General features: G+C 42.6%; 1 protein-coding gene across 1 annotated transcript in view; it reads right to left on the bottom strand.

Annotated features, from left to right (window-relative positions):
- The window catches only part of LOC109951998 (ceramide synthase 2-like), a 96,405-nt gene that overhangs the window by 26,859 nt on the left and 57,012 nt on the right, over positions 1 to 12,534 (bottom strand). Inside the window, exons 3-6 of the mRNA XM_020586819.1 lie at positions 10,574 to 10,692; positions 10,413 to 10,470; positions 10,203 to 10,253; positions 6,734 to 6,826 (exon numbers count right to left, since the gene is read on the bottom strand). Of these exons, the coding sequence (XP_020442475.1) occupies positions 6,734 to 6,826; positions 10,203 to 10,253; positions 10,413 to 10,470; positions 10,574 to 10,692 (321 nt within the window). The remainder of the gene's footprint in view (positions 1 to 6,733; positions 6,827 to 10,202; positions 10,254 to 10,412; positions 10,471 to 10,573; positions 10,693 to 12,534) is intronic.

Raw genomic sequence — 12,534 nt, forward strand, 5'->3', positions numbered from 1 at the left:
TGGATTCCTGACAATTTTCTCTACCACTTTCATATATTATATGTGTGTGAGAGCTTTAAGGATGGCAGAATAGGAGCAGAAACATGGCAGGAATCTATGAGAAACACACACAGAGGAAAGCGGAGCGGGGGTCACGTGACACTACAGCGGGGGTAATTGGAAAAGAATGGAGCCATTGACTTTGAATGGACAAGTAGTCAAAATATAAATATGGATTAAAAATAAACCGTAAGAGATTTCAAGAAGATATTTACAACATCAATGCCTGATTATGTCACGAGTTGAATACAGTTAAAATGGCGTTTCTTGCCCACGGTATCCCTGAGATGTTATGGTTAAACTTCTCACGAGTTGAATACAGTTGACAAGCAGCTTTTGACAGCGTCTGCAGAGACAAGCAGGCAGCGACAACCGACGTGCATTTCTGCATTCAGTTTCAAACAAACAGAGCACCCTCTTGTGTTAGTACACTGTTGTATTATGTCATGATATTAAACAAATTGAAGGAACCGCGGCGTTTTATAATTACAAAGACATTTTCCTTCCAGCGCGTATTATTTGACTGCAAGTCAGGGAGCGACAGAGTGAAAGATTATCAAAGTGACACCCAATATTAATATATACAGCGCTTTGTTGTGCTATTCCACTGTTGTATTATGTCAAGATTAAACAAAATGAAGGAAAAGTTACGATTTACAAATATGCCGACGTTTTGTTTCAGCGGATAACAAATAAGGATAACAAATAAAGAACAGAAGAGCATAGTTTGGATGCTTTACAGCATCCACACAACTTTTGTCATCTATTAGATCTTAATAATCTATCATGTCTAAGACCAATCTAATGTTAGAAATACTGTAGGTCATCCTTTCATAAATCCAGATTGAGTTTTGTTAATAATGTCATCAAGTGCATTTTTAAGACATATGGATAAGGTTAGAGCAAGTATTTTATAGTTATTATTCAGTAAACAGATGGGGCACCAGCTATCTAAAAGGAGAATATCTTTTATAATAATAATAATAATAATAATAATAATAATAATAATAATAATAATAATAATAATAATAATAATAATAAAACTTTATTTATAGCGCACTTTACACCTCCAGCGGAGCCCAGAGTTCTTCACAGCAGAGAACATGTATAACTGCTAAAAAACACTACTAAAACAATACAACCTAAACAAAATAAAACACAGAATTTCAAGGCAGAACCAGTAAAAAAAACTCCCATACCAGAACTGGAATAAGTTAAAACGTCACTTTTGTAGGAGGTAAGCCGGGTTAAGCACCTGTCTAAAAAGGTGGGTTTTTAGAATTGATATAAAAGCCCTCAGCTCGGTTATGGACTGTAGCTCTAGCAGTAGAGAATTTCAAAGTCTGGGCCATGCACAACACCATTTTTTGTATCGAGACCATGGGACAACCAAGGACTGATGTTCTGAGGAACACAGAACTCTGCGCGGAGCATAAATAGACAAAAGATCAGACAGGTATGGAGGAGCGAGGCCATTTATAGACTTAAATACAAATAGTAGCACCTTGAAGTCAACTCTAAACTGTACTGGCAGCCAGTATAGTGAGAGAAGAACGGGGGTGATGCAGGCATACCTGAGGGTGTTCAACAACAGTCGAGCCGCAGCATTCTGGACCAGTTGAAGCTTCTGGAGAAGAGACTGAGAGATTCCAACATAGAGGGCATTGCAGTAGTCAAGTCGTGAGGTGATAAAAACATAGATTTTTCTAAATTTGAGTGCGATAAGAAGGGTTTCACCCTCGTTAGGAGTCTCAGGTGAAAAAAGCTAGATTTAACCACGGACCTGATCTGCTTATTGAAATTGAGGCCGCTGTCAAATATCACTCCAAGGTTTTTCACAGTATCCATGAATGAAGGGGCTGAAGGACCTAAAGTCGATACATCAGTGGCTGCATCGGAGCTAAAAACATTTAAATTAAGGAAATTCTGCGATAACCACTGCTTAACATTGTGAATACAATTATGTAGTGGGGCAAGTGTGTTAGAATCGCATTGTATCAACGGCACGTAAATCTCAACAGCACGTAAATCTCAACATCATCTGCATAAAAATGAAAATGAACATTATGTCTTGATATAATTGAACCAAGTAATGACATATATTTCAAAAAAAGAGCAACAGGGCCAGAATCGAGCCTTGGGGGATGCCTGAGGTAAGAGGGACTATGGTCGAGGAAGAATCATCAATGACAGAAAAGGCTCTGTTGGACAGGAAAGAAGTAAACCAGTCTAGAACCACACCTCTGAAGCCGACAAGGTGTTCCAACTGGGAGAGCAAAACTGCATGGTTGATGGTATCAAAGGCTGCCAATAGATCTAGAAGATTTAGAAGAACTAGAATAACGGGGCGTTTGCCATCAAAAGCCATAGTAATATCGTTATGGACCTTTAGTAATGCAGACTCACTGCTGTGACGGGGCCTAAAACCTGATTGAAACTTATTAACAACATCCAGACAATCCAGATGAGACTGCAACTGGGTAAGGACGAGTCTTTCCATAATCTTAGATAAAAAAGGCAAAAAAGAAATTGGGCAAAAACTGGACAGAAGGGAGGGTTCGAGGTTAGGCTTCTTGAGAAGTGGTCTCACTATAGCATGCTTAAGGGCAGAGGGGGCCGTGCCCAACCTAAGACAGCAGTTAAGAAATATGAGCAGAGAGGGCCCCACAGTGTTGATGACCTCCTTTATTATCCTGGCTGGGACAGGGTCCGGGGGGAGGAGGCAGACTTTAGCTGTAACACACATTTTTTGAGTTAAGAAATTGGGCAAAAACTGGACAGAAGGGAGGGTTCGAGGTTAGGCTTCTTGAGAAGTGGTCTCACTATAGCATGCTTAAGGGCAGAGGGGGCCGTGCCCAACCTAAGACAGCAGTTAAGAAATATGAGCAGAGAGGGCCCCACAGTGTTGATGACCTCCTTTATTATCCTGGCTGGGACAGGGTCCGGGGGGAGGAGGCAGACTTTAGCTGTAACACACATTTTTTGAGTTGAGGCAGAGAAATAGGAGTAAAGGTTTCCAGAGTAAACAGTGCCTGAGATACAGGTGGTACAGAAGGTGGAACCTTGGGAATACTTTGTCTAATAGCCCAGACTTTGTCACTGAAATAGCTCTGGAACTCATTACAGGTCAGCCCCGACCCCTCGGTGGCCAAAGCAACAACAGGGTTAATAACCAAATTAATAGTATTGAAAAGAACTCTGGGATGCTGACTGTTATTTGAAATAATATTAGATAAATACTGGGTTTTAACATCATTTACAGCTTTCTGATATGAGACGAGGCTGTCTCTTAGAATGTCCAAGGAGACGTGCAGGCCGTCCTTCTTCCATTTCCGCTCCGCCTGTCTGCAGCGTCTCCGCAGAGCACGGGTCGTGTCATTCAACCATGGGTCAGGAGTGTTCCTAGCGTTCATCCTTCTAAAGGGAGCGACGGAATCCATAATCCGGGAGCAAGTAGAGTCAAACGAAGAGAGAAGGACGTCGGGGCATGTAGGGGAGTTCAGGGCTTCTGAAAAGTAGAAATCGAAGGCTAGAAAAGCAGCAGCAAAGTCTGGAGCGGTTGAAGGAGTAATAATCCTGTGCCGTTGGCATGGGGCCATGGGTCTGGGTGCACTTGACAGCGCCTGGACTTCGAAGGGGATGAAGAAATGGTCAGAAATGGCCAGGTTTGATAGATCCCCAATGGACACAGACAGACCTCGTGAGATGACAAGGTCCAGTGTGCCCCCACGTTGATGAGTGGGGCCAAGTACTGACTGGGTGAGATCAAAGGAGTCCAACAATGAGTTAAAATCATTCGTCAGCTGGTCAGTAGAACCAGCTGATATTTCTGATAAATGATCTGATACTGTTACGGTTTCACGTTGCTCGGCCTCATGACTTTGTGTTTCTGTTTTCCTTGTCTCTCCTCCCTGCTCTGTCACCCTGATCAGTCATCATGTCACTCATCTGCTGCTCGTTTCCTCCCAGTCCTGTTCCCCGCTGTTCTGTCATCACAATTAGCCATCATTTCACCCACCTGCTGCTCATTGTCTCCCGGTCCCGTCACACATATATACACCCCGTTCTTCTGCCGCCTCTTTGCTGGTTCATTTCGATGTCAGACCCGTACATTCACCGCGATCTTTGCCTAGCTCATGCTGTCTGCTACAGGTTGTCTATGCCATCTCACCCCGTGTTTTCTCCATGTTTCCCAGTTTGTTTTTTCTGTTATGTTCCGCTCTACGTATTTAGGTTTGGTTTGAGCACTCGCTGCCTCTGCGTTTGCGGTGCGCCACTTCTCTGTGTAGCTGCCAGCTCACCTGCTCGTCTGAGTGGTTTGTGTGTGCCTCCTGCTGCCGGCTCACCTTCTCGTCTTCTGGTTGGTGTGTGTACCTCCTGCTGCCGGCTCACCTGCTCGTCTTCTGGTTGGTGTGTGTGCCTCCTGCTTCCGGCTCACCTGCTCGTCTTCTGGTTGGTGTGTGTGCCTCCTGCTGCCGGCTCACCTGCTCATCTTCTGGTTGGTGTGTGTACCTCCTGCTGCCGGCTCACCTGCTCATCTTCTGGTTGGTGTGTGTGCCTCCTGCTGCCGGCTCACCTGCTCATCTTTTGGTTCCTGAGTCCCTCCTGCTACCGTCCCTCCTGGTCTCGTCATCCTCTTGGTTCCCCGGTTGCTCCCTACCTGCTCGGAGCCTGCTCGTCTTCCTGCCAGCCAGAATAACCTGTGTTTGTGCAATAAACTGCTTTCTTTAGTTCCCCTACCTGTAGTCTGTCTGCTATTGGGGTCCACACCATACACACACTGCCTGGCCATAACGGATACCAGCCAATAGTCAATACGTGATTGACAGGATCAATGCTTATTATGCCATGTATAAGTTCTTTGAGAGTGGAAGTTCTTTCTCTGTATATCTGTAAGTTTAAATCATTCCATAAAGACTTTTAAGTAGCTGTTTGTATTTTGAGAAAAGCACGTAAGCTGTTCAAGGCATCATTGAAATTACCCCCTATGTTCTGGACACTGAGGGTGAGAGTGTAATGTCACTACCCAGCCACTAGACGGCTTCTTTGTTACCACTGGTGGAGGGGAATAAGTATTCCCACTCAACAAAAGCACAATCTCCCAAGTAGTAGGCTTTTTCCCCATTTTTCTGTCCCATTTCTCTCTCGTTGATTAGCTTGGGAGCGTTTTGATAATTCTGTCATTGTTCAGATTTTCCCATTTTCTTTCTTTCTTTGGAGCAGGCGAGTCTCTTGTGGTAAGTGGCAGTGGAGTAAAATTATCCTCCTCCAGGCTGTTGTTGTTCACTGTGGTCACAGCAGCATTCCAATAAGACATTTGTTTCCAGGCACTAGCATGTTGTCGTTGCTAACCGAGTTTAAGCTAATAGCAGCATGTGCTCCTTTTTGTTTGTTCTTGGTAGACATGGTTCTTTGATGTTTGTTCAAGTTATAGCTTGGCTGTTGAATTACTGATGGATTACTAAGGAAAGGCTCTCAAAGCAAGTGAGAGATAGCAGTTTGAGCTGATCACAGAAGCTGCTCACTCTGTACCATCTTGGCCAGCTCCCGCTGTTTTTCAAATGTTTTGATATGCCTCACTGATGTAATCACCCAGTCGCTTGGCCAGCCTCACACAGCTACGTGACATACATACTTCTTCATTAGTACAGAATGCCATCGTGGCAGACAACTGAGGTGATACTGCCCTCAGGACTTCCTGTAGTGCAATGCAATTACAAATGAACACTTATGTGGTTTTATAATACCACATACTGTATCAACACTAAAATTGCACATCAATGAATTATTAATCGACATCACGATTGTGTCGACTAATCATTGCAGCCCTGCCTGTGACAGTACCGTACATTACCATATATATCCATGAACATTTGTTCTTGTTACTATTGTAGCATTGGAGAGAGAGAGAGAGAGACACCTGGCGGGGACCCACATAATGCCCCTCTGGGAGGGATGCATTTGCAGTTTGACGTTGGCGGGGATTGTTCGGTGTGTTCATGAGTTCAGTTTGCTGTGTGTGTATGTGAATAAAATAGCGGCTCCTTCGAATGCAGAAAAGGCAACTTCTGTCTCCGGCTCCTTCGTCAAGATAGCCTCAGCTATCTTGTGCCAAAAGTGAGATGGGGAAGAGCCACAGAAGCCAACAGAGGCAAGAGGCAGTGCGATCTGAAGCAAAAGGCATCGCAGCTGCTGGAAAAATGCCTGCCACCCCGCTCTCAGCTGATATTGATAACCTTGGCCTTTATAAACAGGAAGCCTCACTGTTTGTGTCATACAGTACTGTATATTACCATTGTCCAAGTTAAAAGTTTACACCAGTACATACAGTGAAAATATAAGATTTGAAATTAATACATTTTTAAGACTCTGTGTGGCAGTTTATTTGTTCTAATTGTAATATAGTACTAAGAGAGCCCTAATGGCTGAGTTGCCATTCACTGCCATAGAGCCCCATCTGCCCAGTAGCATGGTGACGTTGTGATTCCTGAAGCTTTGTGTGAAAATGTTGTGTGGCATGCAAGCGAGAGTGAGCATATTGCTCTTACTACTTTTGATAAACCTTGCATGTTGCATGTTACTCCTAATATAAGAATAAATGAGGAAATGATTTCTAAAATTACAAAGCGATCAATGATTTTATACATCAGGAATACAGAAGATTACATTTTGGCATCTAGCAAGAATTACTCACCATTCTCCTAACATCAAAGGTAATACTGAAGAGAAGTGAACCATAGAAGCTCATCTCCAAGATATAATACCAGTACTGAGACTCCAGCATAGACTGGAAAGAGACAGAAATAGAAACCGGGTTAGATAGAGATGGACAACATGTAACATGATGTTACAGTTAATATCAGTTACACAAATAAAAGGTGTGTCAATTTAGGTTGTGCTCCTTCTCCTAACCCCTTTCCCTTTAAGTGTGAGCTCCTTCTGACTGGAATAATTTACCCGTATATATTCACTCATTTTCATTTTATTCATTTAAAAAAGTTCTAGCTTCTTATTTAAAATCAGAATTATGTATTTTTATCACTACTCTCACAAATTGCTGGAATTAATGAATTGCAAACTAATTACGATGCTTTTAACAAGTGTTTTGTATGTCTATGGCAGTCTTGTGCCATGGCTGCTCAGGAAAAGGAATCAGTTTAAGTGGTTCAGCACAGGGTTTGGCAAATTTGTCATTCAGCTGACAAAGGAGACGTGCACGTATTGTGAACAACCTCATCCATATTTGGCCACCAGTATAAATCATGGATACATTGTTTGGTGTGCACAAAACCTTGGTGACTTTCATGTGCTAATGAAACCAAACTTGCTCTGTGTCCAGGAAATTGTGACATGTACAACAAAATTTTGTTTGGACCTGAGGGTGTATGCACCACCATCACGGGCAACTTGGGGGTTCAGTGTCTTGACCAAGGACACTTCAACATGTAGACTGCAGACACCGAGATTTGAATCTTCAACCTTCCGGTTGGGAGGCAACTGCTCTACCACCGCACCACTGTCGCCCCATAGCACCACTGGGGTTAGACAGGAAACTGTGACCGCTCAAAAAGGCGACCACAGAGCTGGGAAGAAAGCTGGGGTCATTCTGGAGGGTGGCCACTGACCCAGATGGAATGCTGGGGTCACTCATGTGGTTGGCCTTGGCGGCAGAGAAAGAGTTGGGGTGGTCAGCCTCTGAGTCGGGCAGGTAGCTGAGGTTGTTCAGATGGATTACCTCATCGAACCACTGAGGGGCAGGAACAGAAATGGTGGCATAGTCTTCATCGACCTACCAGAGAACAGGAGCAAAGGCTGCATTGGTCTCTTCACTGACCCACTCAGGAAAAGGAACCAAGGTGGTGTTGGCATCTTTGCTGACCCACTGGGGTGCAGAAACAAATTTGGCATTGGCATCCTTGCTGACCTGCATGTGGAACAGTAAAGAGGTGGTGTCAGCACACCTGGGTACAGAAACAAAGGTGATGTCTGTACCTTCGTTGACCCACTTGAAAACAGGAACAGAAGCAGGATTGGCATTGTGCAGAAACCTTGGTGAGGATGTTGTCTGTGCACCAGGGAACAAGAGCCCAGGCAGGAATGTTTACGTTGGCACATTAAAAAACAGAAACCCAGTGGAAATGTCATTGGTGGCACATCAACGAGCAGGAGCTTGTCAGTGCCACACTGAGGAACAGGCCAGCGGCAGTAGTGTCATTAACCCACTATGGAGCAGAAACATTAGTGGGCTGGACTCAGGTCAGTGGAGGGGGCATGTTTTAGAATTCATTTTAAGCTACTGATTTTTGTTTTTGAGGCTCTTAATAGTTTGGCACCTCACTGAGCTGGTGAGGTGGCACAAACCTACTAGATTACTCAGATCTTCAAGTTTCTTTTAGAGGTTCCCAGGGACAGATACAATCGCTGGGGTGACCGTGCAATATGCAGCCAGTGGAGATGCAGTGGAAAGGGCTAATCAAACATTGAAAATGAAACTAAACTATCCTGGATTGAGGTATTCCTGCATTTTTTGTAGACATATTTTTGGATTATGTTATTTATATGCTAAAGAGCACACTTTCTTTCCTGTTGTGCAGCCCCTATGTATTGTTTTATTAGTCCTAGTGGAGCTGGTTAAATTTTGGTTGCCTTACATTTTGTTATTCACCATCACAGTCTCTTGATTCCTGGACACTCCCAACAAATTAAATTTTTCCTTTCTTGTGTCATGCATTTGAGTCCTGCCAAAACCCCCATAAATGACACATACATCAAACTTTATTAGGCCTTTGGTAAAAGGTGGCCTTTCTGAACTTAAATTGGCACAATTTATGGATTAATACCCAAAGTGTATATGTATCCATTTAGCAATCTGGTTAATCCAGTGTTCTCAATTGTTACAAACTGTAGCCAATGTAGCATACAAACCATAAGTCCCTTTGGACTATGGGTGGTTGATCATATAGCCTGGATGTGGTGGCAGATTTCAAACTAGAGCCAAAGAGCAAAAGATTAGTAGAATAAAAAATGCTTGGCAGAAACTATACACTAAATGAGGAACTAGGACTACTAATGCTAGTGAGCTAAATAATCAATCCAGTTTCTGATTTTAAGCATAAGCATACACTTTATTGCAAAGTATTTTAAAAAATACAAGGAATTTGACTCCAGCTCAATGGTCCCCGATATGCACAACATAAAAACAAAATAAGTAACAAAATAAATAAATACAAAAAATATATACAAGTTAAAAAGCACAAGTTAAAAGAGCAACATGGACTGGCTGTTCATAAGTTTAATAGCCTTGGGGAAGAAACCGTCTCTGTATCTATTTGTTTTGGTGCATAGTGACCTGTAACGTCTTGAATGAGGCCGATGACTGTTGTGTCGTCTGCAAACTTCAGTGTTTCTACACAAAGGTCTCCTGAGGTGCAGTCATTGGTATAGAGGGAGAACAACAGTGGGGAGAGCATATATCCCTGGCGGGCACCTGTGCTGATAGTCCCGGTGCTGGATGTGGTTTTCTCCACCCTCATCTGCTGTTTCCTGTCCGTCTGGTGATCAACTGACAGGTGGGGGCAGGCACAGTGAGCCGGGTTATGTTTGGAGTGGAGGATGTCTGGGATGATGGTGTTAAATGCCGAGCTGAAGTCCGCAAAGAGGGCCCGTGCATAGGTCACTGGTGAGTCAAGGTGTTGCAGGGTGTAGTGCAGTGCCATGTTGACTGCATCGTCAACTGACCTGTTTTTTCGATAAGCAAACTGAAGGGAATCCAGCCAGGGGTCTGTGATTGTCTTCAGGTGGGCCAGGACCAGTCTCTCAAAACACTTCATGACTACAGATGTCAGGGGGACAGGTCTGTAGTCATTCAGTTCCCAGATGAAGGATTTCCTGGGAACCGGGATGATAGTGGTGCATTTAAAACAGGAGGGAACCACACAAAGCTCTAGTGATCTACTGAAGATTTGCGTGAAGATGGGAGCCAAGTCAGCACAGACTTTCAGACAGGAGGGGGTCATACTGTCTGGGCCTGATGTGTTACTGATCTTTTGTTTCCTAAAAAGGCAACACACATCTCTTTCACAGATCCTCAGAGATGGTGGGCTGATTGGGGGAGAGGTAGTTAATATGATGATTATCATGTAAAAAAGGAAAAAAGTACAAACCTGCTTTGGAAAATCTGTCCATACTTCTCGAGTGTCATAGAACCACTGTTTCTGCAACACAGAAAGAAAATGTTATTTTATTTCTATAGTTTATTTGAAACAGAGTAAGAATATTGAAGGCTACTAGTGACTATAACATTTCACCACAGCTGTTTTGAGTTGCTTTTCATGCTTATGTTTCAGCTGAGACAGGCTCAGATTTCTACTCACATCGTACAGTGCTATTATTCCTCCAATAGATGCTGACAGGTAAAAGGCAAACCTCCAACTGTAAGAAGCAAAGGGAGACATATAGACTATGGCTCTTTAAGGTATCACATTATTGTTATCATAAAACCACACACACACACACACACACACAGAGTAGTGACCTGGCCTCTTTGAACTTCTTCAAGACTCCAGGGCGATCCTGATTACGTCGTCTTCTGAACCAGCGCTCAGTTTGCCTCACTGACAAACTGCTTTTCTTAGACAGCCCATCAATGTCTACCTGGAACGGAGTGACCACAACATATGTACATACACAATAACTATGGGGGTTTATTCCTATCTTTAATCAAGAGCATGAGCTTCAATTTCATAATTCTACCTGTTCCTCACACTCAAATTTACCTCAAATCTCTGTTCTTGATTTCAAATATAATGCTGCTTGCACAATTTTCCTGTGCTCAAACTCAAACCGTTTACATAAAATTCACCAGACAATGGAGTGCTAGCTTTGGTGTTGATGAATGAAATGACTGTGGCTACTTTTTTGGATGGATTCGCTTTACTTCTATAATATCCTGTGTGGGTGGTTTCCATCTACCAGTATGTGTTGCTCACTGCAACAGCTGCTGTAAAACCTCAAAGAAGAAGAGGAGTTTGTGTTGCTGCTTGGTGTTTGGTAAGTTAAAGAGCCCATGGCATGCTTTTCCTAGTTTCTGACTTATCTACAATGTTACATTGATGAATTATCTTAGACCTGACCTAACGCTAAAAAAACGAGGTGTACATACAGTATATTCTAGTACTTCTATGCAGAAGCAACTTTGCTTATACAAGTCTGAAAACTCTCACTCTTGAGACTAACAAAATGAAGTATTACTTGATAGTTTAGAAATTTCCTTGAATGATCATAATCTCCAGGCAGTTGCGTGTTCATGTGAGCTTGTCTGACATCCACCGGTGCCATTGTAAAAGCAGAATTTTTCGACTGCGCCCGGTTTTGTGGATATATTTTCCCTCCTGCTGCTGCACTGTGACCAGAGGATGTGGAGAAAAATACAGCTTGAGGTTACTGCATGTCTGGGAATGTTCCTGTACAGTGTTTGAAGGCCACGATATGCTGGACATAGGAATAAAGCTTACCTCTCACGCTAAGGTGGCATATTTGAAACATACTAAAGCTCCAAACACTGCTTGAGGTTGTATGACGGAGATATTCACTCAGTAATTGACTACCATGAACCTGCGAACAGAGTTCCCTGCAGACCTCCCTCTTTCATGTTATTAATTCAGGATAAGACCCCAAACCTCCCAAATAACAACTACCGGCAGTTTATTGTGGCAGATGTTACTGTACTGAGAAATTTTTATAAGCCAGTACACTCTGGCTCCTTGAGGAAGTGTAAATTAAGTCTGAAATAACCAATGAAAGCTGTGTCACTGGACACTTAAGACAATATTTGTTTTGCACAGTATTTAGTTGACATAAGATGTTATTAAGGATAGGATATTTAAAGAATAGTGTATATATGTAACAAGTAAATAATGGGATGTTTTAGATAAAATCCTGTTCTAATATAACTTTCTAAAAATCATTTTAGCAGTTCAATCTGGGCCTTCTGTCAACCCTGTGAACTGTTATGCAACCTCACACACTCACTAAGACTTAGATAATCGCACTCACTGCGAATTGGGTAACCAAACACTGAGAAATGTGTGTCTTAACCCTTACCACTTAAAAGTGTTAACTCACCAAATTTATAGGAATGTCAGTCACATCAAACTTGACTCAATAACCACAGAGAGTATTAAACCTTTTCAGGAATTTTATATAGAAGCCTAACAGAGCTACAGCAAAGCAACAAGCAATAAAATATAAACCTTAAAATTGTCAATAATCGGCTTCCAATCTAAATGAATCAACAACTACTAATTCTAAACATAAATTTAGAATGATCATACTGATTAAAATCATTATGGTTGAGCTATGCTCTTGATCTGAATAAAAGTCAAAGATTTCACGTCACCGATCCTCAGCTGGCTCTGGGTGGGCAATGGCCGATTGGGGCAATCACTTGTTCCTCTTTTTCCTTTTTGCCATGATTCAAGCTTTCACAAGGGAAAA

This window comes from Monopterus albus, unplaced genomic scaffold, assembly GCF_001952655.1.
Source record: "Monopterus albus unplaced genomic scaffold, M_albus_1.0 scaffold423.1, whole genome shotgun sequence".
In the NCBI taxonomy this organism is placed as follows: Eukaryota; Metazoa; Chordata; class Actinopteri; order Synbranchiformes; family Synbranchidae; genus Monopterus; species Monopterus albus.